The sequence below is a fragment of the Sorex araneus genome, chromosome 4 (assembly GCF_027595985.1).
Source record: "Sorex araneus isolate mSorAra2 chromosome 4, mSorAra2.pri, whole genome shotgun sequence".
Lineage (NCBI taxonomy): Eukaryota > Metazoa > Chordata > Mammalia > Eulipotyphla > Soricidae > Sorex > Sorex araneus.
The window spans coordinates 213609278-213634453 of NC_073305.1; the positions used below are offsets into that span (position 1 = coordinate 213609278).

Consider the following 25176-nt stretch of genomic DNA (forward strand, 5'->3'; position numbering starts at 1 on the left):
AACCTGAAGATGCTCAGGGGTTTCTCCTGGCTCTGCACTCAGGAATTACTCCTGGCGGTACTCGGGGACCATATGGGATGCTGGGAATCGAACCTGGGTCAGCCGCATGCAAGGCAAACGCCCTACCCGCTGTGCTATCGCTCCAGCCCTGTAAAAGTTTCTGAGCATGATAGAATGAAATAATTTAATAGCTTTTGATTTTAAAGGATGAAAAAAAATAAACTTAAAATATATAGTAGTCCAAGACATGAAGACTAATTAAACTGTAATTATTATTATTTTTTGACTGGGGGTTGTTGAGCTGGTGGTGGTCAGGGCCTCGACCTGGCTGGGCTCAGATCTCTCCTGGCAGGGTCAGGTACAAGGCAGGCGCCCTGCTTGCTATAATCGTAGTTAAAATGTAGTTGCCTTATTTCAGCAGCCCCAGATATTACAGACCAGTGAGGGTTTCACTTTAAGAATAGACCTGAGAAAAGAACTGTCATTGTTTTCTGCTTCCATAATGCATGAGATGCACTCATAGTAGGTACCTTTGAAATGAGTAAAGTTCAGCTGCTGGGAGAAAGCTCTGCTTTCTGGGAACATTTACTTTTCTTGAGCACATTACCAGGTAAAATAGGGTATTTACTTTGTCTAATTCTTGGTAAGATTATTGTGTATTTGGGCAGAATTGCCAGATCATAAAGAAAATTAAAGCTTTTATGTCACATTTAAAAAAATTTTATTTTAATATGATAATATTTAAAACCTGGTCAAAATATCGCATATTTCATTTTGTACTATGTAAAAGGTGGTTGTTTAATTACTGTCTTTGAAAGACAGCATTTAACTCAGATATAAAACAAAAAAGAAAAGAACATAGTCACTTTGTAGTGTATTAAACATGTCCCACTCTGGTGGCCTTTAAGGGTCTTTCTTTCCTTTCTCTTTTGATTTGGGGGCAGTTTGGGGCCATACCTGATGCTCAGGAGATCATATGCCAGGAGTTGTACCAGGGTTGGCGCAGTGCAGAGCAACGCCTTAACTCTCATGCTCTCCCTTTTTTTTAACCTAACATAGGGGTTTTTAAAACCTGTATGTGGTAGTTGTTGAATGATCAGGAAATTTGAGAAACTTATTTTCTATATCAGCCTGGTTTCCCCCCTAAGTTCTTTTTTTTTTTTTTTCGTTTTTATCCTTTTTTGTTGTGTTGTTGGGGGTCTGGAGGGGCCCACCGTAAATGTTTGGAGAATTTGGTGCTTTGGGCCCATTTGGTGCCAGGGATTAGCTCCCTTTTGTGAACCATGTGCTCTAGCCCTTTGAGTCACCTCTCTTAAATTCTTTTATTAAACATTTAGTACATTTATTGTGTAATTTCTACTTTAATGGGTTTTAGATTAGATTGATTGCCAAAGACCCAAGTGCTAGATTATTGAGTTACTTTTCATGCCAGGTTTTCCCCCATGCAGTTAATCTCATTAACAGCACTAAGGTTATAAAAATCCTGGGCTTCAGCCATTGAGTGATTTGAGGGGGTGGGTAGGAATCAGATATAAAAGAATAAAGGTCACAACTCCCATTTTCTGTCATGCTACTTCAAAGATTTTTAGGTAGGATTATTTTTGCATATCGTACTAAAAGTAAAATCTTCCAATTTTCAGCCCATAAGAACTAAAATATTTAGAGATCGGTGACAAGTGAGGTTGCTAATTTTTAATTGAAACTGAATTAAGTAGAAAATAATCCTTGCTCTGTAGAAATGAGAATTTTCTTAAAAAGCTGCTTGTCTTCCCCATCTGCAGGTTCTGTACAGAGTAATGAGATGTGTGACGGCTGCAAACCAAGTCTTTTTTTCTGAGGCTGTGTTGACAGCTGCTAATGAGTGTGTTGGTGTTTTGCTCGGCAGCTTGGATCCTAGCATGACTATTCACTGTGACATGGTCATTACATATGGCTTAGATCAGCTGGAGAACTGTCAGACTTGTGGTACAGATTATATCATCTCAGTCTTGAATTTACTCACATTGGTATGTGAATTCTGTTTTGTTGCTTATTTACATGTTTGCTTTAGTCCTTAAAATCAAAACAGATACGGAAGAAATTAAGATCTTAAAAGATTTTTTTTTGTGTGTTTTGTTTTCGTTATTTTTATCCTTTTGGTGTCATACCTGATGGTGTAGGGCTTTCAGCATCTCTCCTGTCTATGCTGGGGATCAGATTGAGGACCTTGCATATGTCAGGCCTGTAGTTTACCACTTGAGCCTGGCCCCTAGTGTTTGTGATTTTTTTTTTCTCCTTGTCCTTGTCTTCCCCTTTCATTCATACTGGACAGTGCTTAGGAACTATTCCCAGGTTTTTTAATTTTTTTTCTTTTTGGGTCACACCCAGCAATGCACAGGGGTCACTCCTGGCTCATGCACTGAGGAATTACTCCTGGTGTTGCTCGGGGGACCCTATGGGATGCTGGGATTCGAACCCGGGTCAGCCGTGTGCAAGGCAAATGCCCTCCCCGCTGTGCTATTACTCCAGCCCCACTATTCCCAGTTTTGATCTGGGGCTGTTAGCACCTCTGTGCTCAGGGATTACTCCTGTAGTGCGGGGGGCCAGGGGGTGAGTGGAGGGGTTGGGCACAGCAGCCACAACCATGTGACACTGGTGACTGGATCACTGAATCAGGGCTGCCTCCCTGCAAGGCCAGGCGCCTGAATACCTGTGCTGTCTCTGTGGCCCTCTTTTTATTTATTTTCTTTAAAGATCGAAGTAGTTTCTGTATTGCTAGACTCTGCTTTGCTTTTGCTTAGTTCTGTTTACATTTACTCTGACAGTGCCTCTCAGTGTATCTTTATTCTCTTTTTTTTCCTTAAATTATTTTTTTTTTATTTGCTTTTTGGGTCACACCCGGCAATGCATGCACAGGGGTTACTCCTGGCTTTGCACTCAGGAATTACTCTGGGCGAGTTGAACTGAGAATAGAGTTCCCATAAACCTGGCTCCCTTACTAGTTTTCCTTTTGCTTATTTTGGTCTTGGATGCACACCTGGCATTCTCAGGGGTACTCTCAGCTCTGTGCTCAGGAGGTTGTTCCTGGTGGTGCTCGGGCAACCCTGCAGAGATGTGCTGAGATCCAGCCCTGGGTTTCTCCCTGAAAAGAAAAAGGCTCCAGTCACTAGAGCCCAAGGGAGCCTCTGCCCTGCCCTCCCTCCCTCCTCTTCAGTAACATGGAAGGGAGGAGGTGAGCAGAGCACTGCGTAAGGAGCTGGTGTCCACTTGAGCGCTCTCCTTTGGCCCAGCCTCTGCTGCTTTTCCTGTCTCCTTGGTAGGTCATATAACTCATTTCTCTGTTTTATTTTTTCAGATTGTTGAACAGATAAATACAAAGCTGCCATCATCCTTTGTAGAAAAACTGTTTATACCATCATCTAAACTGCTCTTTTTACGTTACCATAAAGAAAAAGAGGTAAGTGATACACTGATAATGACTTTTGAGAACTGAAGTCACTGAAGAACTTAAGCGCTGTAACTTTAAGTTTAATATGGGATGTAGTTACTATAATAATTGTTACTGTCACTGTCATCCTGTTGCTCATTGATTTGTTTGAGTGGGCACCTGTAACGTCTCTCATTGTGAGACTTATTGTTACTGTTTTTGGCATATCGAATATGCCACGGGTAGCTTGCCAGGCTCTGCCGTGCGGGCGTGGTACTCTTGGTAGCTTGCCGGGCTCTCCGAGAGGGGTGGAGGAATCGAACACAGGTTGACTGCGTAAAAGGCAAACACCCTACTGCTGTGCTATCACTCCAGCCCACTATAATAATTAAGGTTTGATAATTGTCATACTCCTTTTTTCCTCTTTTTTTGGTTTATGGACCACACTCGGTGGTGATCAGGGCTTATTCTTGGCTCTGCACCCAGGAACCACCCCCAGTGGGCTTGGAGGCCCATATGAGGTGCTGGGGATCGAACCCAGATTGAGCACTACAGAGGCAAATGCCCTCCCCACTGATGTGTTTCACTTTAAAATAAAAGTCTTTAATAATATTTTCACCTTGGGCACGGCCTCTGGGGGCCTCTGGCTGACCCTGGTTCCATGAGCACTGCTAGATGTAATCCGATTCCCCCCCCCCCCCGCCCTCATTTTCATATTGCCACTTTGAATTTATAGGCCACATTCTTTGCAATAAAGCTTTATAGTTTTTATACAAGCTTATTAACCGTAGGCTCCCTAAGGTGCTTTTTGTCTTATCCTTGGTTTATTTTGGGGACACACCTGGTGATGCTCCTGCGCTACTCCCAGCTCTGTGCTTCGTCATTCCTGGCCATTCTCCAGGGTGCCATAGGGTGCTGGACATCAGATCTTAAGCCCCGTCCTCCCGAATGCAGTCTGTGCTTGGCCCTTGGAGCTCTCTCCAGACGTCCCCTTTTTCCCCCCTCCAGCTTTTTTCTTTTTTTAAATGATGGTCTTTGATATCCTGAACAGTGAATTTTTTCCCCAATTTTAAGTGACTTGCATCTTTACCACTTTGCAAATAATGATTTCTTTTATTATTATTATTTTTAATAATGATTTCTTTTTCACATACTTACTCCTATGTTTTCTTACTATAATTTTCCTGGATTCTGTCTTGCAGGTTGTTGCTGTTGCCCATGCTGTTTATCAAGCAGTGCTCAGCCTGAAGAATATTCCAGTTTTGGAGACTGCCTATAAACTAATTTTGGGAGAAATGACTTGTGCTCTAAACAACCTGCTGCACAGCCTTCAGCTCCCAGAAGCCTGCTCTGAAATCAAACACGAGGCTTTTAAGAATCATGTGTTCAATGTTGACAATGCAAAATTTATAGTTATATTTGACCTCAGTGCCCTGACTACAATTGGAAATGCCAAAAATTCACTAATTGGGGTGAGTCTTTACTTGGCCGTTGTGTTTTTTTTTTCTTTATTCACAGCGAACCCTCTTCTCATTGCATGTTTATGTGGTTAATTTGCTTTTCTATTAATGTGTCTACAGAATCACTATAGAGCTCATAGTCTTATATAGGGCCTGCTGAGATCATGGAAGTTAACATCAAGCTAGGAGCAAGGCCTGAGCACTGCTGGGTGTGACCCCAAACAACAAAACATTCGATTTTTAGAATCTGAGATGTATACTCTTTTGACGAGGTTTATGTTTTGGAAACGAGAATGGTCTCCAGCACAGTGCGGCTACGTGATGGGGCAAGATTGCCACTATGTCTGTGGCAGACATGTGAAGCAGACACGTTAGGCTCTGCTCTGGGGGGTGAAAGACCATTTGGCCCCCAGAGTGCTCAGCACAGCATCCCCCGGGGTCAGTCAGGCCCAGCCCATAGTCTTTTCAGTCATGAAAAATTTCTCTATTGAAAAGTAATTCCCATATATAGCTTAATGTATCCATTCTTAGCATTTCCAAAGAGCTGTGCAAACATCGGCAAGTTTTGTTAAGGAGTTTTTGTTGAATTCCAGATGGCTCCTCATAAGGCTGTTTTCTTCTTGCAGTCGCAGAGTAAGGAGTTGGAACAGAGACTCTGGTCATTTGTCCCATGGTTCAAATATATTCTCTTGTCTTCATTCACGGAAGTATTTGTTGACGTTAGGCTTAGTATTAGTATTAGATTGTTTCCATAGTTGCTGTGACGTTCTAATTTATTAAAATGCATAGACTTACTTTAAAGATAAACTCTGTACACCCATGTCCGTTTGGAGGAGCCAAGCATTCACTCTTCTTGTCCGTCCTCAGATGTGGGCCCTCTCTCCGACGGTCTTTGCACTGCTGAGTAAGAACCTGATGATCGTGCACAGTGATCTGGCTGTTCACTTCCCCGCCATTCAGTATGCCGTACTCTACACGCTGTATTCCCATTGTACCAGGTGCTGTATTGACTAGGACTTAAGAATTCTTGTGTATTTTAAAGTATAGACTCTTTTTTTATGAACATTCTTTATTTATTTTTAATGAATCACCGTGAGATGCAGTTACAGACTTATAAACTCGCGTGATTATGTTCCAGTCATACAGTGATCAAGTACCCATCCCTCCACCAATGCCCTTTCTCCATCACCAATGTTCCAAGTATCCCGTCCGCCACCCCCACCCCACCCTACCCCTGCCTCTGTGGCAGGCACATTCCCTTCACTCTCTCTCTCCTTTTGGGTGTTATGGTTTGCGATACAGGTCGTAAGTGGCCATCATGTTTGGTCTCTAGTCCACTTTCAGCATGCATCTCCCATTAAAGTATAGACCTTTTTTTAAAAAAAAAAAACATTGATTTAACATTGAGATTTAACATTGAGTCTTCCCCACACATACCTTTATTTTTTAATTGAGAGGTGAAAGGATGATCTATATTTGTCTTCTAGGCACGATCACTTTATATCTAGTAGTCTTAGTTCTTCATCACCATCTTTGTTTGATGGAGCCGTGATAAGTACTGTAACTACAGCTACCAAGAAACATTTCTCAATTATATTGAACCTCTTGGGAATCTTGCTTAAGAAAGATAATCTTAACCAGGACACAAGGTAACTAAATAAAAATTTTATATATTAAATTTTCCTAACTTTATTAGTAGAACTTCATAATTACATATGAACTTAATATACTTACATTTACATTTAAGTGGGAACAACACTGAAAATTTGTTTTTATTCGATCTAGGAGTTTTTTTGGGAATTACATGACATAAAATGTCCTATAGCATTTTATATGAGATTTAAAAAATATTCTTTGCTGTAGTTTATTCTACTTTGGGGGGAGGTTTTCTTAAAAGACATAGTACTTTTGACAATGGAATTTTTATAGTTTTCAATTACTGTTTTATATTGCCTGAGATATTTAGACACTCCAAAAAAACTAATGTAAGAAGAATTTGTAAAAATTATTTGTGGTGGCTGGAGAGATAGTACAGTGGGTAGGGCACTTGCCTCAAATTAGGCCGACCTGGGTTCAATTCTTGTCACCCCATATGACCCTCTGAGCCTGCTAGGAGTGATCCCTGAACTTAACTTGTTGTAAGCCCTGAGTACCAACTGAGTGTGGCCCAAAACACAAAATAAATAAATAAAATAAAAAGAATTGTTTTTCTTTAATGTAAAATTGGCTATTTTGTGTTTCAGGAAACTGTTAATGACTTGGGCTTTGGAAGTGGCTGTGTTAATGAAGAAGTCTGAAACATATGCACCTTTATTCTCTCTTCCATCTTTCCATAAATTTTGCAAAGGCCTTTTGGCCAACAGTAAGATCCATTGAATTCTCTGATTCATTACTTCTGATAATCAGCAAGCACTGCACAGTGAGCGTTGGCAATAGAAGATAGTCACTTAAGTATTTTTCCTGACCCCAGTGTATAATTCTCATTCTTATGAGATACATAATCTGCCTTAGGTATTATTCATTGTAAGTATGTAGAAATTAGTTTGTTTTCAGTGATGATAGTCATATTGAAAAGATTCCTCAAGGGCTGAGGTTTGGCTTAGTGGTAAAGTATTTTGCATGTATGAAGCCTGGGCTAGGAGGTTTCAGCAGAGATCTGATTCTAACACTGGGGGGAAAGAGTCCCAAGAAAAGCCTTTGTGTGGACACTGGGTAGGAGTAATCCCTAGCCTATGATAAGTGCTCGCTGTATGTTAGGGGAGTGAGTGGATTTAGACATCAGGACATAGTGGCATACAGTTTGTTTTGGTAAAGCCAAAAGTCACTGTCTTTTACTGTTTTCATAGCTCTTGTCGAAGATGTAAATATCTGTCTGCAAGCGTGCAGCAGCTTAAACGCTTTGTCCTCTTCCTTGCCAGATGATCTGTTACAGAGGTAGGATAAAAGAGCCTTTCTTGCCAATCCTGGTCCTCCCTGTCCCGGACATATTACACCTTCATTGCCTTCTTTCATTTCTTCGTAGGTGTGTTGACGTTTGCCGTGTTCAGCTAGTTCATAGCGGAACTCGTATCCGACAAGCCTTTGGAAAACTATTGAAGTCCATTCCTTTAGATATTGTTCTGAGGTATGATGACTGGGCAAGGCATCCCTATGTTTGTATTGCCTCGTCTCGGAAAAGAAGGAAAAGGCAAATGCCACATCTTGTGTTGGCACTTACAGTGATGAAAGAGTTGTCTGTTACTTGAAAAACTAATTTTTAATTGTTCTTACTAAGATATTTTGGAAACTTAAAAGTATCAATTAAATTTTTTTACTTCTAATGTTAGGAAATTCATTATAACATGTATTTAAAGCATTTTGCTTAAAATGATTCTTTCCTTGTCTACAGCAATAACAATCACACAGAAATTCAAGAAATCTCTTTAGCATTAAGAAGTCATATGAGCAAAGCACCAAGTAACACATTCCACCCACAAGATTTCTCTGATGTCATTAGTTTCATATTATATGGGAACTCTCATAGAACAGGGTAAGACATTTCTTTGACTTTCCCCTCAAATTACTTCTTTTCTTTTTCTGTTTGTTTGAAATGAGTTGGTTTGATTGTAGATGGCTCAGAGTGCAGGCTGGACCAGACCCTTGCCAAGAGCACGTCCTGGCAGGCTTTGGGGCCGGGGCTCCTCACCCAGCGCTGCGTGGGCCCTGCTGGGGAGACAGATCAAGCCCAGGATGGGGAACCTGAGGAATTCTGATTCTGCTTCTCTTTTTCTTATAACAGAAGTCGATCCTTAAATGCGCAGCAGGTTCCAAAACACTTTACTCTAGCTCCTGTTAGTGACAGGGGCGGCACGGGGAATCCAGATGTTTAACTAGGAATGGTATTAAAGATCAGTCCCAAGGAACAGTACTTTTGGTCAGATTTTTAAATTCCACCAGCAACCAAGGGGCCCTTCCCCTGGGCCCTGGCTTAGAGTTTCTTCTGCTCCTCCTCCCCTCTCTGTCTGAAGGCCTCACCTGCCATGTCCCCTCCTGGCCTGCTGCTTTGGCTGCTTCAGGGGCTCCTCCTGCCACCTTACAGGCCAGACATACTATATTAAGGCTGAATATCCTGACATTTAACCCAGGTTTGGGACTCCCCGCCAGGCTGTTTTCACTCACAGCTGGGTTCCCCCGAGGGGAGCTGATGAGAGCCCTCCCTACCGCAAGGGACCCAGCACCGGCAGCCGACCTTCACTACCCAACCGCCGCCATGCTCCAGACTGCTTTCCGGACACATTATAAACACTTCCTACCCGTTTTCCATAATTACCACACCATATTTGATGGAGTTCAGACAGTAGGCAACAAGTCATAGAGAGTAATACACATATATATAACATAATATATACATATACACATATACCTCTTGGAGAGCCCGGCAAGCTACTGAGCGTATTCTACCCGCACGGGCAGCGCCTGGCAAGCTATTCGTGGCATATTCGATGTGCCAAAAACAGTAACAATAGGTCTTATTCCCCTGGCCCTGAAAGAACCTTCAGTTGTTGGGAATGACGAGTAAGGAGAGGCTGCTAAAATCTCAGGGCTGTGAGGAATAGAGATGTTACTGGTGTCCGCTGGAGTAGATCAATGAACAATGGAATGACAGTGATGCAGTGAAACCCCGGTTTATGGGGAGTAAATAGGTGAGGAGTTGAATAGAAAGTCATTTTCACAAATGGGTTTACTTTCCGTAATAAGAAAGGTAGCATCTGAAGAAACAAGGATGGGCTTTGAAATTGATAAGATGGGTGGGCAGTCAGCTGATGGGATTCAGTCCTCAGTGCTTTGGGGAGGGCCCCCAGGCATAGACAGTCTGGAGACTTCTAGTGAATGTTTGATCCTGTTAGCATGAACCGCTTACACCAGTAACTGATGCGCACCATATGCCATCGTATTCTAACTGAGCCTTCACTGAGAGATGGGCAGCATACCGCTGCTCGGTTAGATGGGTCTTGTCTTTCTGATGTAGGAAAACTGTTGTCTCCCACTCCTAGTCCTTTTTCAGATTTATTTTGTATTCTTGAAAATGAAGTCATTACTGTCAGTTAAACCTGAAACTGCTTTCCCCAGGAAGGACAACTGGTTAGAAAGATTGTTCTATAGCTGCCAGAGATTGGACAAACGTGACCAGTCCACAATTCCCCGCAATCTTCTCAAGACGGATGCCGTCCTCTGGCAGTGGGCCATCTGGGAAGCAGCACAGTTCACCGTCCTCTCTAAGCTGAGGACCCCACTGGGCAGAGCTCAGGATACCTTTCAGACCATTGAAGGTAAGCCTGTTTTTCCAAGCCTTCTCATGTGCAGAGTATCAAGTTTGACACTAACACGGAATGAGTTTCTTGGTTAAAACATGTACCCGAGAGGATATGTTTGTTTTCATTGAATAATTGTTTGCATAGCAGTATAGATATCTGCAGGTGTATGGGATTTGTGTGGAGAAAGCATTTTCCCCCTGTACCTTTAAAGGTCTTTCTTGTTGGTAGTTATTTGGTGGCAGGAGGGAAGAGGGGGTCACTCCCAGCAATGCTTTTTTTTGGTGGGGGGGGGTTACACTTGGCACTGCTAGAGGTTACTCCTGGCTCTGCGCTCTGGAATTAACTCCTGACAGTGCTCAGAGGACCATATGGGATGCCAGGGATGGAACCTGGGTTGGCTGCGTGCAAGGCAAACGCCCTATTCGCTGTGCTATTGCTTCGGCCCACTCCCAGCAGTTCTTGGCCAGCTGGATTGGTGGTTCAGTGCCAAGACCCTTTCAGTGCCATGGATTACCACACCATCTTGGTGTTCCTTGAAGGCTTCCAGAGCAAAGCTGGAGGTTCTTGGGGCCTATTCCCAGGGGTGTTCAGGATACATGTGATGCTGGGGATTGAACAGGGTTGGCTACATGCAAGGCACATGCCTTCATTTGTGTACTGTCTCCCTGGCCCCAAGAGTTTGGTTTTACTTTATTTATTTTTGAGGGGTGGGGTACACCTGGCTGTACTCAGGGCTTACTCTTGGCTCTGTTCCCGGATTATTCCTGATGTGTTTGGGGGGATATATGTGGTGCCAGAGATCAAACTGCTGTCAGCTATGTGTCTGGCCTGGGAATTTATTTTTAATTTATTTTATTTTTATTTTTAGTTTTTTGACTTTTTGGGTCACACCTGGCAATGCACAGGGGTTATTTTCTGGCTTTGCACTCAGGAGTTACTTCTGACGGTGCTCAGGGGACCATATGGGATGCTGGGAATCAAACCCGGGTTGGCCACATGCAAGGCGAACGCCCTACCACTGTGCTATTGCTCCAGCCCTTGGGAATTTGTTTTTTAATATTGGATATGTAGAGTAGCACTGTTGTCCCATTGTTCATCGATTTGCTTGAGCGGGCACCAGTAACGTCTCCATTTTGCGACTTGCTACTGTTTTTGGTATATCGAATACATCATGGGTAGCTTGCCAGGCTCTGGCTTTTGGGCGGGATACTCTCAGTAGCTTGTCAGGCTCTGTGAGAGGGACAGAGGAATCGAACCTGGGTGGCCACATGCAAGGCAAATGCCCTACCCGCTGCGCTATGTAGACTATACTTGATAATTATGAAGTTGTGGAATTATTGTCAAGAACTAGAATCTTTCAAGATTTCTTTCAATTTTGAAATGTTGTCTTTGCTTGAAGGTATTATTAGAAGTCTTGCAGCTCACACATTAAACCCTGACCAAGATGTCAGTCAGTGGACAACGGCAGACAATGACGAAGGCCACAGTAGCAATCAGCTAAGGCTGGTTCTTCTGCTGCAGTATCTGGAAAATCTGGAGAAACTGATGTACAATGCATACGAGGGGTGCGCCAACGCGCTGACGTCCCCTCCCAAGGTTGGTTTCTGTGGACCCTGCAGTCTCAGTGCTGGCAGTGTGTGCACGGCTGGGATGCCAGTCTTGGGGATTCTGCTTATGTGTATTTGGGAACTCCTTTAATTGGCAATCCTCCTGACCTTTGTTTCTTTTGATTCTGAAGGTCATCAGAACTTTTTTCTATACCAATCGCCAGACTTGTCAGGACTGGCTAACACGGATCCGACTCTCCATCATGAGGGTCGGGCTGCTGGCCGGCCAGCCTGCGGTGACCGTGAGACATGGCTTTGACTTGCTTACCGAAATGAAGGCAAATTTAGCTCAGGTATCATGGGGTGTTTGGGGTGAATTTTAAATCTGTCCCTAGGAAACTTTGAGTACAATGCTTTGATATGCTAATCAGTGGATAAAATAAAGCCTCCCTTTCAAAACTTAAGATTCAATATTTTATGAAAGCAGTAACTTTCACATTTGCCTATTCATGTACCATACTCCATATGAGCATCTTAAAAATGTATGATTTATGCTTAAGGGTTGGAATGTTAAAGATCGTTGTGAGAGATTTGTATGTAGAAGAAAATATTTTAAAAAAATTATTTTTTAGTTGAATCACCGTGAGATACACAGTTACAAAGTTGTCCATGATTGGGTTTCAGCCATACGTGGTTCCAGCACCTGCCTCTTCACCAGTGTATATTCCCCACCACCAATATCCCTGTTTCCCTCCTCTGTCCCCCTCCCCTCCTCTGTCCCCTCTGTTCCCCTTCCCCGCTTGGCAGACACCTCTCTTTCTCTCTGTCTCTCTGTCTCTGTCTCTGTCTCTGTCTCTGTCTCTCTCTCTCTCTCTCTCTCTCTCTCTCCCCACCTCACTCCCTCTCTCCCTTCTACTCTCCCTCATTTCCTCCCTCCTCCCTTCCCTCCCTTCTTTGGCCGTCTTTCGGACATTATGGTTTGCAGTACAGGTACTGACAGGTTATCATGTACATCCTTTTGCCTACTCTCAGCACTCAGTTCTTGTCCAGAGCGATCATTTCCAACTATTATTGTCACAGTGGTCCCTTCTCTATCCTAACTGCCCTCCACACCCCACACACTGCCAAGCATTCAACTGTGGACCAGTTCTCATGGTAGAAGAAATAATTTATAATTGTAGATTGAAAAGTATGTAGTGTAGTGCATATTACATATTAGGAAATCGTATATGATGATACATTAAAAAGTATATAAGTATTCGTTTCTGCAGAATATCTACGAATAATAAAAGGAAAGGGAGGAACCCAAGTCACAGTTCACCAGCTAGAATGATTGCCTTGCATGGGTTCGCTCCTTGGCGTCCCATGTATTCCCCTGGGCACCATCAGGAGTGATCCCTGAGTGCAGGCCAGGAATAACTCCGTAGGGTGTGACTCCCCCACCCAAACAAAATAAATAAAAGTAAAGGGAAAATGTGGGTAGGGAATAATGGGCTTACCCCGAAATAGTGAATTTTTACAAATTAATGTATAAGATATTATTCATAGATACGAAAGTAGTCATCTTGTATTTCATCTTTATGTTTTTGCTCTGTGTTCACTTTGTACTTCACTTGTAAAGACGCCATAGTTTGTCTTGAATCGCATTTGGATTATAATCAGTAAATTTAGTAGTGGTTTGAATTTTTGACGGTGCTGAGATCTATGATGGCTTTTTCTGGGGGACGCCCTTTCCAGGCGAGTGAATTAGAAGTGACCATCATGATGGTGGTCGAGGCGCTGTGCGAGCTCCACTGCCCTGAAGCCATACAGGGACTCGCTGTCTGGTCCTCCTCGGCTGTTGGGAAAAACCTTCTCTGGATCAATTCGGTGGCGCAGCAGGCTGAGGGAAGGTAAGCTGGGCAGAACAGGGGCAGGGATGCGCTTCTTGTGCTTTGGTTTTATGTGTTTTGGGTCACATCTGATTTTACTTATTCCTGGCTCTGTGCTCAGGGATCACTCCTGGCAGGGCTTGGGAGACCGTATGAGATGCAGGGGATCAGTACATGGCATGGGTCTGCCATGTACAAGCAAGCACCCTCCTTGCTGTGCTATCTTCCTGGCCCTGAATCAAGATTCTTGATTGCCACTTCCTTGATTTGTTTTTATATTTATGGTGTTAAGGGTTGTCGGGCCACACCTGACAATGCTCAGGGGTTACTCCTGGCTTTGGGCTCAGGAATTACTCCTTGCAGTGCTCAGGGAACCTTGTGGGATGCCAGGGTTCGAACCCAGGGCAGCTGAGTACAAAGGCAAACACTCCACTCACTGTACTATCTCTCTAGTTCTGTGGTGCTTTTTTGATGTTCAGAAAATTTTAATTGTTATTCCATTAGATTTGTTAGTTTATGGATTATTTTGATTGTGGTCATTCTATTTAGTCTTGAATACATGACATCAGATATTTGCCAATATTTTTATAGTTAATTTTTGCGGTGCTGGGGAGGATTGCTGGGCCTCAGACTCGAGGCGGCTGCTTTCCTGCTGAGCAATGCTCCTGATTCGCATAACCTTGACATTAATTTTAATTTCTGGTGACCCAGAAATTTAATTTCAGACACCCCAGCCTCATGCAAAAAAATACTCTTTCCTGTTATTTTGGAAGTGAAATATGAATAACTTAAAAGTTTTTAAAACTTTTTCAATGCTGTTGATAATATCGCAGTACATTATTATAATCCTGCGTTGATGTACTATTGCCAGTTCACCACTGAACGTATAATTCTGTCGTTTTCCACTATATATTTGTCCCCTTTTTCTTGATAAATCTAAGTTCAGGCCCTTCCTGTCTTGTAACTGCCAGTTGGTCTTCAGGGACTGTTTCTTTCATGTTGAAGGTTTGAAAAGGCCTCTGTGGAGTACCAGGAGCACCTCTGTGCCATGACAGGTGTTGACTGCTGCATCTCCAGCTTTGACAAGTCTGTTCTCACTTTGGCCAATACTGGGCGTAATAGTGCCAGCCCCAAGCACTCTCTGAATGGTACGTATTCAGCATGGGAAGCAAAGCTTGCGGCCAGATCGTTCGTGCAGCTGATCTTACTGTGTGTTTTTATATTTCTATACTCTTTGAGATACTTAAAGCAGTTTCGGGTATTTTCTCTATTTTGTTCAACTCATTTATTTAGGTGAATCCAGGAAAACTGTGTTATCTAAACCGACTGATTCTTCTCCTGAGGTTTTAAATTATTTGGGCAATAAGGCATGTGAGTGCTACATCTCCATTGCTGACTGGACGGCGGTGCAGGAGTGGCAGAATGCTATCCACGACTTGAAGAAGAGTACCAGCAGTACTTCCCTCAACCTCAAAGCGGATTTCAACTACATAAAGTAAGATCGCGCTGTCATCTGGAAGTTATGATATTTAACCCCTTTAAACATTTATAATGGTTTTGAAACAAAAAAATGTCCTAACGTGGTCCTGTCTACTGTTGCTAGATGGTTATAGCTTTACTCTGCGGCCGTTCTCTACAGGGTTCCCAGAAGAAGCCAGGGTCCGAGTTGAGGCTAATGTCTGTGCAGTGAGCAGACTCCTGATGACACAATTCTTTGGTGTTGATTTTCTTTTCAAAGTCAAACAGATGTATAGAGGAATGATGATTCTAAGTGAACTGCATAAAAATTACTCAACAGGACAGATTATGAATATGTGTAAATTAAACTCCATGTTTTACATTTCTCCTTTTTTTGTTCCCTCTGTTTCTTGATCCCTGAGTTTCAAATGTAAATGCTGGCTGTGCTGCAGCCTTTTGATTGGCTGGATCAGGCTCATTGACTCTCTCTGCAGTACAGGGCTCAGCCTGCAGTGAGTAAAGGCTTAACACTAACTTCTCTGTGTGCCAGCCAGTCATACGCAGTAAGACAGGAACCAGACTGCTGCTTTTCTTCTTTTTTTTTTGCTTTTTGGGTCACACCCGGTGATGCACAGGGGTTACTCCTGGCTCTGCACTCGGGAATTACTCCTGGCGGTGCTCGGGGGACCATATGAGGATGCTGGGAATCGAACCCGGGTCGGCCGCGTGCAAGGCAAACGCCCTACCCGCTGTGCTATCGCTCCAGTCCCAGACTGCTGCTTTTCTGTTGTTGCTGGAGGTTTGGGGCCTCACCTGGCATGTAGTGGGGCGCACCCTGATGCTTGGCGTTGGCTCCCAGAGATGCCTGCTGGGCATCACACGGTGCCTCCCACATGCCGAGCACGTGCTCTCGCCCTTTGCGCTGTTTTCCAGGCCCAACTTGTTCGGGATTTTTTTGTGTGTGTGCACGTGCAGTCTGTGTGGGATGTGTTTTGCTAAACATAAAATCCAGGAACCCGGGTCCTCACATGCAAAGACATTATTTCTGAGCTATAGCCCAGCTCTAGATGTGGCTTCTGAGCCTGAGGAGCTGGTGAGCAGCTGGTGGTCAGCTGGTGAGTGGCAGGCAGACGTAGACCGTTGGCCAAGATTGAGGTAGCAGCAGAGTGCATGGGCAGAGTTGGGTTAGAGGCCTCGTCCCAGGATGCGGGGGCTGACCTCTGGAAATGCTTGGGAGGGCAGTGTTGGAGCCGAGTGAATAGTCAGAGATAAGCGTAAAGAATTGCTGGAAGTTGTGAGAAGAACTTAAGAACTTTTGTGCTGGAGTCTTCGTAAACTAGAAGACATGAACGAGGATTTGTTAGTTTCCATTTCGGCAGCCAGGAGTTGAACTACATGATGTATCTGAGGCAGTCTGCCACAGTCCCTGGCTCAGTGGAGTTGGAGGGGCAGGGCTGTGGCCTCAGGGGTTTTGATGACCGCCTCACAGCGCTGTGTGAGCCTGAGAGGCTGGTGGTTGCCGTCTTCCAGGCTGGAGGCTTACTAAGGTGGAAGACATGTGCGGTCAAGTGGTGTATAGCATTATATTGGGTTCAGACTGACTCGTGAGCGAGGCCACGCTGTGGAAAGGCCGGAAAGGAGCAGTGTTCTTTTTGGTTGGAAAGCGGTCATGATCGGAACGGGAACCGTGAGAGATCTGAAAGTAGTGAGTGGGTCCTGGTTTCGAGGCACCGAGGCAGTAGGAAAGAATCTCAGAGATTCCGCCTGTCGCAGGGAAGGACAGACTGAAAGAGTCTCCCGATCCGAGAAGTGGAGAGACGGAGAGGGGAAGGGGTAAGGGAGGCAGGAGCACGCTGTGGGGCGAGGTGCTGAGAGGTGGCCTTGGGGGCTGGTGCTCCTGGGGAGTTCAGGGGTGGCTTGAGGAGGGAGAGGTAGATCTGAGGTGCCTGTGCCAGCAGACGGCTGTCGGTGCTGAGCATAAGCAGGCCGTCCCGGCGGAAAGGAGAAAGGAAGTGTGGCTGGGTGGCGAGCGAGGGAGCACAGCTTGGCTTCTTAGTTCCCCTTCCGACTCAGTGCTGAATAGGCGCACACTAGCACACAGGACACGCGACATGCCCGTGTGCAGTGCTGTGCCACTCTGCTGTCTTTTCCTGTTTCTGAAGGCTTCCAGAAGCTGGGTAGATGGCGACATAACCAATATTTCACTTACAGGTCACTGAGCAGTTTTGAGTCTGGAGAATTTGTTGAATGTACCGAGCAATTAGAATTGTTACCAGGAGAAAATATCAATCTACTTGCCGGCGGATCAAAAGAAAAAATAGGTACGTAAGATTCTTTTATTGATTTAAAAGTTTTTAGTTTGTTTCTGGGACTCACCTGACAGAGCTAAGGGCTTATTCTTGGAGGTGATCAGGGGACCTTAAGGGTGCCAGGGATTGACCACTTGCAGGGTAAGTGGCTAACCCTACTCTCTACTACCTCTGCACCTGTTTGAGATTATCTTAACATTAGGAATTAGTATAAACAGTTATTCAAAGTCAGTGCTATAGTATATTTTACTGCAAGGCCTGGGAGTCAATAAGATTTTTTTGGAGCAGGAGTCCCTCGTTGAAGTGACAAATTTAGGGCCGTTCTATTTATTTAGTAAGGAGAAAGTTGAAATTAAACCAGTTACAAGGCTAAGATTTGTCTAGTCATTTTGTTTGAAAAAGTACGCTTTTAAGCTGTTTGTCCTGCTTCCCATCTTGATTTTTCATTCATTCATTCATTTTATTATCACATTTGCTTTGTTTTGGGGGCACACCAACAGAGTTTAAGGCGTTCTCCTGACTCTGTGTTCAGGGCTCACTTTTGGTGGGCCTTGGGTAAGGGAGTCAGGGATTAAATGGGTTTGCTGCATGCAGGGCAAGCACCCTACCCACTGTACTATCATGCCAGCCCCATCACAACTCACATTTTAAAGACGTTATTCTAAAGTGTTGTTTTCTGTATTTAGCTTTTTTTGAGGGGGGGGCTAGGTGAGGGGTTGGATTTTTTTGGCTCCACTTGTTGGTGCTCAGGACTTCTTGCGCTGTGCTCAGGTGTCACTCCTTCAAGACTTGGGGGATCATGTGAGATACTGGGGATTGAACCTAGGTCGGCTGCTTGGAAGGCAAGCACCCTGCCTGTTATACTATCTCTAGCCATGTTTTAGCATTGATTGTTAGATTCAGTAGATCTAGATTTGACCCTTTTGGGTCACACCCAGTGATGCTCAGGAGTTACTCCTAGCTCTGCACTCAGGAATTACTCCTGGTAGTGTTCGGGGGACCATATGGGATGCCAGGAATTGAACTTGGGTTGTCTGTGTACTAGGTAAATTCCCACCTGCTGTACTATTGCTCCAGCCCCTCTAAGAAATATTTTTATATAGCTATTAAATGCTTAATTACTGTGTTTAGCTTCTTGGATTTATCCATTAATGATTCTTTTTGAATGCTGTCATTCTTGTACATTAAAAGCAAATTAATGGCATATATTTCAACTCCTGTAGATATGAAAAAACTGCTTCCTAATATGTTAAGTCCAGATCCCAGGGAACTTCAGAAATCCATTGAAGTTCAGTTGCTGAGAAGTTCTGTTTGTCTGGCAACTGCTCTAAACCATGTCGAGCAAGATCAGAAGTGGCAATCTATAACTGAGTAAGTTTGCTCCTCTGGAGGTAAACGTGTGTTGCGTATACTTGATGATATGGTGGGGTGCTTATTAGTGTAGCAGCCGCCAGATCACACAGTGTTAGATGTATGCTGTGTGACATTAGCCAGCATGGACTTGAGGTTGAAACTAAAGGAAATGTCAAGATACCCAAAAGCCTGTGTTGTTTTGACTCGATTGCTTTATATCATTGCCACGTGAGTGGGCTGAAGCCCTTTCCTTCCTTCACCTGGGATGCCAGCTGGCCAGCAACATCCAATTGCTTTTTCCTCTAAGTGGTTATGAATGGAAAAACTTCTGTTAACTAACTGTACATGTTGTGTTTCAGAAATGTGGTGAAGTACTTGAAGCAAACCTCCCGCATCGCTATCGGCCCGCTGAGACTCTCCACCTTCACGGTGTCCCAGTCCCTGCCGGTTCTCAGCACGCTGCAGCTGTACTGCTCCTCCGCGCTGGAGAGCACGGTCTCCAGCAGGCTCTCGGCAGAGGTGTGTGTGCGTGTCTGCCCCGGCATAGCAGGCGTGTGAACGTGTGTGTTCCCAGCATATGACTTTGAACTTGAAGAGGCATCCACATGGAACAAAAAGTAGTTTTAATCTTTTTTTGTTTGTTTCTGGGTCACACCCAGTAGTGCTTAGGGCACATTCCTGGCTCTCTGCTCAGGGGTCACTCCTGGCAGTGCTCAGGGGACTTTATATGGTCCCAGTGGTCTGGAACTGGGTTAGGCTTAATGTGGCAAGTGCCTTACCGTTGGACTGTTTCCATCCCCTATTTTTCAAATTTTAAAGTAGCATTTGTTGAGCTAACTGGTAAGTCTAGAAATCTAAAAGTATTATTTTTAGGTAACTTTCATTTGAAAAATATTTGAGGCAAATTGAAGAACCAAGATGTGTACTCCCTCAGAATTTTTTTCTTTTTTTTGCTTTTCGGGTCACACCCAGCGATGCTCAGCGGTTACTCCTGGCTCTACACTCAGGAATTACTCCTGAAAGTGCTGGGGGACCATATGGGATGCTGGGAATCGCACCCGGGTCGGCCATGTGCAAGACAAACGTCCTACCCGCTGTGCTATCACTCCAGCCCCCACCCTCAGAATTCTTGATTGCTTACACAGCCCACTCCCACTCCCCCCCCCTTTTTTTTTTTTTTGAGAAGGGCATTTGGTGTATGTAAATACATTTTCCTTGTGCATTTAATAGACATTTTGGGTTTGATATGAAGCCAACCCTGTCTGTCCAGTAAAATAAAGTGTAACCAAGCTGGATTTTTTTCTCTTCAGAAAAATTTGTATTTCTTAGTGTCCTGTAAAATCTAAAATCTCAGGGCTGAATGTAATACTGGTGCCCGCTTGATGACAGTGATACAGTGATACAATGTCCTGTAATGTATCTTGTTTTATAGTAAATATACTGTGTCTTTCCCCCTCCCCCAATAAAAATGCTGTAAGGGCCAGAGAGATAGTACAATGGGTAAGGATTTTCCTTGTACCCTGTCAACGCAGGAGTGACCCAAGCAGAGTAAGGAGTAAGTCCCGAGAGCAGCTGGGTTGGCCCAGAGACAAACCTGAATGAAAACAAACAACAGTAAAATATATACTCTTTAGGGCTGGAGAGATTATACAAGGGGTAAGATACTTGCCTTGCATGTACTGACCCTACTTCAATGCCCAGCACTACGTATGGCCCCCTGAGCACAGAACCAGCAGTAAGTTTCAGGCACACGCGGGGTTGGCCCTAACTCTACCTCACCCCCTAAATGCTCTATTTGAAATTATTTGATAGATCGGATTTAGCAGTCTGAAGGTGTTTGTCGGTGTGCATGGGGGGAGGGCCACAGAAGAAGTGGAAAAACACCCTGTTGAGAAGGGAGACAGGAGAAAGGGGAGAATGTGCTGAGGAAGAAGACCAAGTATTCCGTCTATGGACATTTCCCCAGACTCGAAGTTTACATAGAGAAGGCACGTGTTGATCTTGCTTAGTTTTGGTTTTTCTTGCAGGACTGCCTGATTCCACTCTTCAGTGAAGCCTTGCGCTCATGTAAGCAGCACGACGTGAGGCCATGGATGCAGGCATTGAGGTACACCATGTATCAGAGTCAGTTGCTGGAGAAAATCAAAGGTAACCGTACTGTCTTTTTAGTAGCTTGATTGAAATAGAGTGGATGTGTCCAGCTATGCAGGTCCATGTATTTTTGACAGACTTCCAGGTACCACTTAGCCCACACCAGGGAGGTGTCTGTGGGCCTGATGATCTGCCACTTCAGGGTAGGCTTGTCTTTACTAAGGATACAGATGCTTTTATACCCTAAAAGTATATAGGACATCCTGGACTTGTCTTGAATAACGTTCATTGTTCACAGTTGCCTTGTGTTGCAGGAGTTGGCAAGGTCCCCTCTGTTGTTGTTATTGTTGTTGTTGACCCTTTGATGAGTATTTGAATTGTCTTCCAGTTTGGCTATTATATGTAATGCTGCCATGAAACACAAGTCTCTGGGTAGATGTTTTTCTCTTGAATGGGTTTGTTAAGAGTCATGATTTGACTTTCAAAATGGTTCAGAAATTTTTTATAAAGTGGCCGTATATTTTACATTCCTTTTAACTTTATATCCTGATGGGGGTCTTTCATTGTAGTTATTGAAATGAGTATATAGATGTCTACCTTGGCTGTTTGGTATTCTGGGCCACACTTGGCTATACTCAGGGATCAGTCCTAACAAGACTGGAGGCACCATATGGGGTGCTGGGGACTGAAGTCAGGTTGACCAAATCTATAAAATACATGGAGGAAAGTGTGGGCAGAGCCCTCCATGACATTGAAGCTAAAGGCATCTTCAAAGATGACACATCACTGACCAAGCAAAGATAAACAAATGAGGCCAGATTAAACCAAAACTTTTCTGCACCTCAAAAGAAACAGTGACCAAGATACAAAGACAGCCTGCAGATTGGGAAAAAATTTTATCCAGTATGCATCTGATTAGGAGTTAATATTCAAGATGTATAAGGCACTGGTAGAACTTTAAAAGAAAAGAACATCCAACCCCATCAAAAAATAGGAAGAAGAAATGAACAGAAACTCTCAAAGAAGTAGTAACACAAATGGCCTGGAAATACATGAAAATTGCTCTGCATCGCTGATCATTAGGGAGATGCAAATCAAAACAACAATGAGATATCATCTCACACCACATAGATTGGCACACACCAAAAAGAACAAGAACAACCAGTGCTGGTGTCGATGCGGGGAGAAAGGGACTTTTCATTGTTGGTGGGAATGCCAACTGGTCCAGCCTTTTTGGAGAACAACATGAGCATTCTTCAAAAAACTAGAAATTGAGCTTCCATATAACCCAGCAATACCATTTTTAGGAACATATCCCAGGGCTTAAAAACACACTGCAGAAATGTTATCTGCACTTCTATGTTCATTGCAGCAGTATTCACAGTAATCAGAATCTGGAAATGACCCGAGTGCCCAAGAACAGATGTCTGGTTACAGAAACTATGGTACTTCTACTTAGTGTTAAATTTTCAACAGGCTACTTAACAATTCATGTTTGTGTATATGTGTGTGTGTGTGTATATATATATATATATATATATACACATATATATGTATATATGTACCCATATATATGCATCTTATTTTTAAGAAAAAATGTCTGCTGAAGGGATTCTAGTAGTTTAATGCTTTAAAATAAAAAAGTTGCCAGAATTCTTCTAATTTCATCAGAACATGCTAGCAGTTTGACTGAATTTGATTGTTATGATACTCACTTGCTCTGAGCCGTGGTCAGTAGAGACAGACGGACTCGCCTAGACCCCAGTGCCAAATAGACCTGGGCTGTTAGCCCAGCACTTTGGAGTTGTTGGACTTTATGGCCGATGGTTCGGTGCTTGGGCCCAAGGGTGCAGTGATGCTCAGGCCCTGAAGTGCCAGGGACCAGCATGGCCTCCGTGAGTGGACTCGGGCCTCTAGCGCTACACGCAGTGCTGAGGATTGTTGACCCTGGTGTGTGAAGCATGTTCCCTGACCTCGCTCCCTTGTCCCTACTGCCAAGAGTCTTACAAGGACTAAGGAATGAAACAGGGCCCATGAAAGCCCTGGTGGGGAGCATGGCATCCAGTAGGGTGACAAGTGTCATCTCTTCCCATCCCTACCATAGCTGGACTTAGATTGGGGATGAGAAGAAAGTAGCCTGCCAGTAGTGCCAATCTGTTTTTCATACTTCAGTCCTTGCTCATCAGGTGTGTGCTTTGTATCAGGTACTGTGCTCGTTTATCTGGGACGTACAGCACAAGCTTGTTTACTGTATTCGTAGGACCAAAGGGATTCTAGAATCTAGCAGGGAAAACAGACATCTGACAAGGAAGGGCAAGTTAGTGTGATGTGCTGAGGTGAGGAAGTGCACCGGTGGCACTGCAGGAGCATAAGAGGAGCCCCAGAGTAACGCCAGGACGCGGTAAAGGACTCGGGCAGGAACCTGCCTTAGGCCTGAGACCCAAGAGAAGCAGAGATGAGAAAGCAGGCAGGCTGATTGAACTAGAGAAAAGGCGTGGGTGCTAGTGGAAATCTGAGAGCTTGTTAGATGACTCAGCTCATCTAAGCAAGTGTGGGGAGATAAAGTTGGACGAGATTGAGATTGGAATGGAAGCAAGTTGTCAGTGCCTTACAAGCCATACTGAGTTTATGCCAGTAGTACTTAAGGTATAGTGCCAGCTTGGCAGAAAATGCAGATGTGATTCAAGGGTCGAAATCGAAGCCGACGATGACTGCCGGACACCCACTAGGTGCCTAGGTTGCCTTTATGCTTTTGCTGGAGAAAGGGAAAACAGAAGGAAGGAAGTCTAGAAAGCTTACTGGGTAGTAGGAAATAAATTCCTCTTGTCACAGATTAAAGTGCCCTTGACATGTTTGGGTGTAAATGACTGGGAGGCAGTAAGAGGGAGAATGTATAGAGTGAGGAGAGGGGAGAGCCTCACACCAGCCCTGAGGCGCACCCTTTTTGTTGTCATTGTTTTCTTCTTGAGCCACATCCCAGCATTGCTCAGGGCTTACTTCTGGCTCTGCGCTCAGGCTTCACTCCTTGTGGGTTCAGTGGACCATATGGGATGCCAGGGATTGAACCTGGATTGGCCGCATGAAAAGCAAACTCCCTACCCATTGTACCAAAGGAAAACCAGTTTTTTTTTTTTTTTCCTTTTTGGTTCACACCTGGCGATGCACAGGGGTTATTCCTGGCTCTGCACTCAGAAATTATTCCTGGTGGTGCTCGGGGTACCATATGGGATGCTGGGAATTGCACCCGGGTCGGCCGCGTGCAAGGCAAATGCCCTACCCGCTGTGCTATCGCTCCAGCCCCTGGAAAACCAGTTTTGATGGCTGGATAGTGGACAGGAAGGAGACTGGCAGGTAAGAGTGAACTAGGAGAGACTGGCATGAAAGACAGCAGCAGGGTTTATAGAAAGGGGCCCAGTCTCACCTTCTCCCAATCCCTTAAAGTTCATGGCTCTTTATTAAAAGGATCCAGAAACAATTAATTTCTTTAAGTGAATGATTTTTACTCTTATATTGAGTTGTATATATTGAGTTCAACAGATGTGTTTATTTTATTCCAGGTGCTTTGCTAGTTGCTAAGGATTTTAGAACAATGAGATAATTGATGTTATTTAAGGGGGTGATAGGACAGGAATCGTTGGAGAAGAATCTTCTGGACGTATTTTTGGGCAATCTGGGATTAGATGAACTGGGGCCTAATAAAATGTTTTGGTTCTTTTTTTTCTCCAGAACAAACAGTTCCAATTAGAAGCCATCTCATGGAATTAGGTTTAACAGCAGCAAAATTTGCTAGAAAACGGGGAAATGTGTCACTTGCTACCCGGCTGCTGGCACAGTGCAGTGAGGTTCAGCTGGGGAAGACCACCACAGCCCAGGACTTAGTCCAGCATTTTAAGAAACTGTCAACTCAAGGTCAAGTGGATGAAAAGTGGGGGCCTGAACTTGACATAGAAAAAACCAAATTACTGTATACAGCAGGTCAGTGAAATGAATGCTGGGTAGTATACAGCCATCATAATCAGTTGTATGAATGTATAATAGAAAGTTAAGTTTTTTTCATCACTTCTAGGACATATAAGCTCTGAATATGTGTAACTGACACCTATAATTTAATGCTTTCACTTTTCAAATTTCCCTCTCCTCCATTCCTTCCCTCCTGTTCCCTTACTTCCCCTTTCCTCTTCTTTGTTTTTCTGTCTTTTTATTTTTACTTTTTGGCTTTGGGGCCAACCCAACAGTGGCAGGACTTTTGGGTCTGCAGGGGATCACTCCTGGCAGCCCTTGCGGCACCCTGTGAGGTGTCAGGAATCAAATCTGGGCTGGCCAGTGTGAGGATCACCCTGCCCACTCTCATACTGCTCCAATGTTTTCATCTCCTCTTTGTTTGTTT

General features: G+C 44.1%; 1 protein-coding gene across 2 annotated transcripts in view; it reads left to right on the forward strand.

The window, feature by feature from the left end:
* Positions 1–25176, forward strand: part of SMG1 (SMG1 nonsense mediated mRNA decay associated PI3K related kinase) — a 111535-nt gene that overhangs the window by 44854 nt on the left and 41505 nt on the right. For both annotated transcript variants that reach the window (XM_055134187.1, XM_055134186.1), the window contains 20 exons: positions 1782–2006; positions 3335–3436; positions 4609–4878; positions 5734–5864; positions 6354–6515; positions 7110–7228; positions 7713–7800; positions 7889–7990; positions 8255–8395; positions 9976–10175; positions 11560–11756; positions 11899–12060; positions 13445–13599; positions 14584–14726; positions 14872–15073; positions 17248–17357; positions 18569–18716; positions 19058–19217; positions 20726–20846; positions 24516–24764. In XM_055134187.1, the coding sequence (XP_054990162.1) occupies positions 1782–2006; positions 3335–3436; positions 4609–4878; positions 5734–5864; positions 6354–6515; positions 7110–7228; positions 7713–7800; positions 7889–7990; positions 8255–8395; positions 9976–10175; positions 11560–11756; positions 11899–12060; positions 13445–13599; positions 14584–14726; positions 14872–15073; positions 17248–17357; positions 18569–18716; positions 19058–19217; positions 20726–20846; positions 24516–24764 (3187 nt within the window). The remainder of the gene's footprint in view (positions 1–1781; positions 2007–3334; positions 3437–4608; positions 4879–5733; positions 5865–6353; positions 6516–7109; positions 7229–7712; positions 7801–7888; positions 7991–8254; positions 8396–9975; positions 10176–11559; positions 11757–11898; positions 12061–13444; positions 13600–14583; positions 14727–14871; positions 15074–17247; positions 17358–18568; positions 18717–19057; positions 19218–20725; positions 20847–24515; positions 24765–25176) is intronic.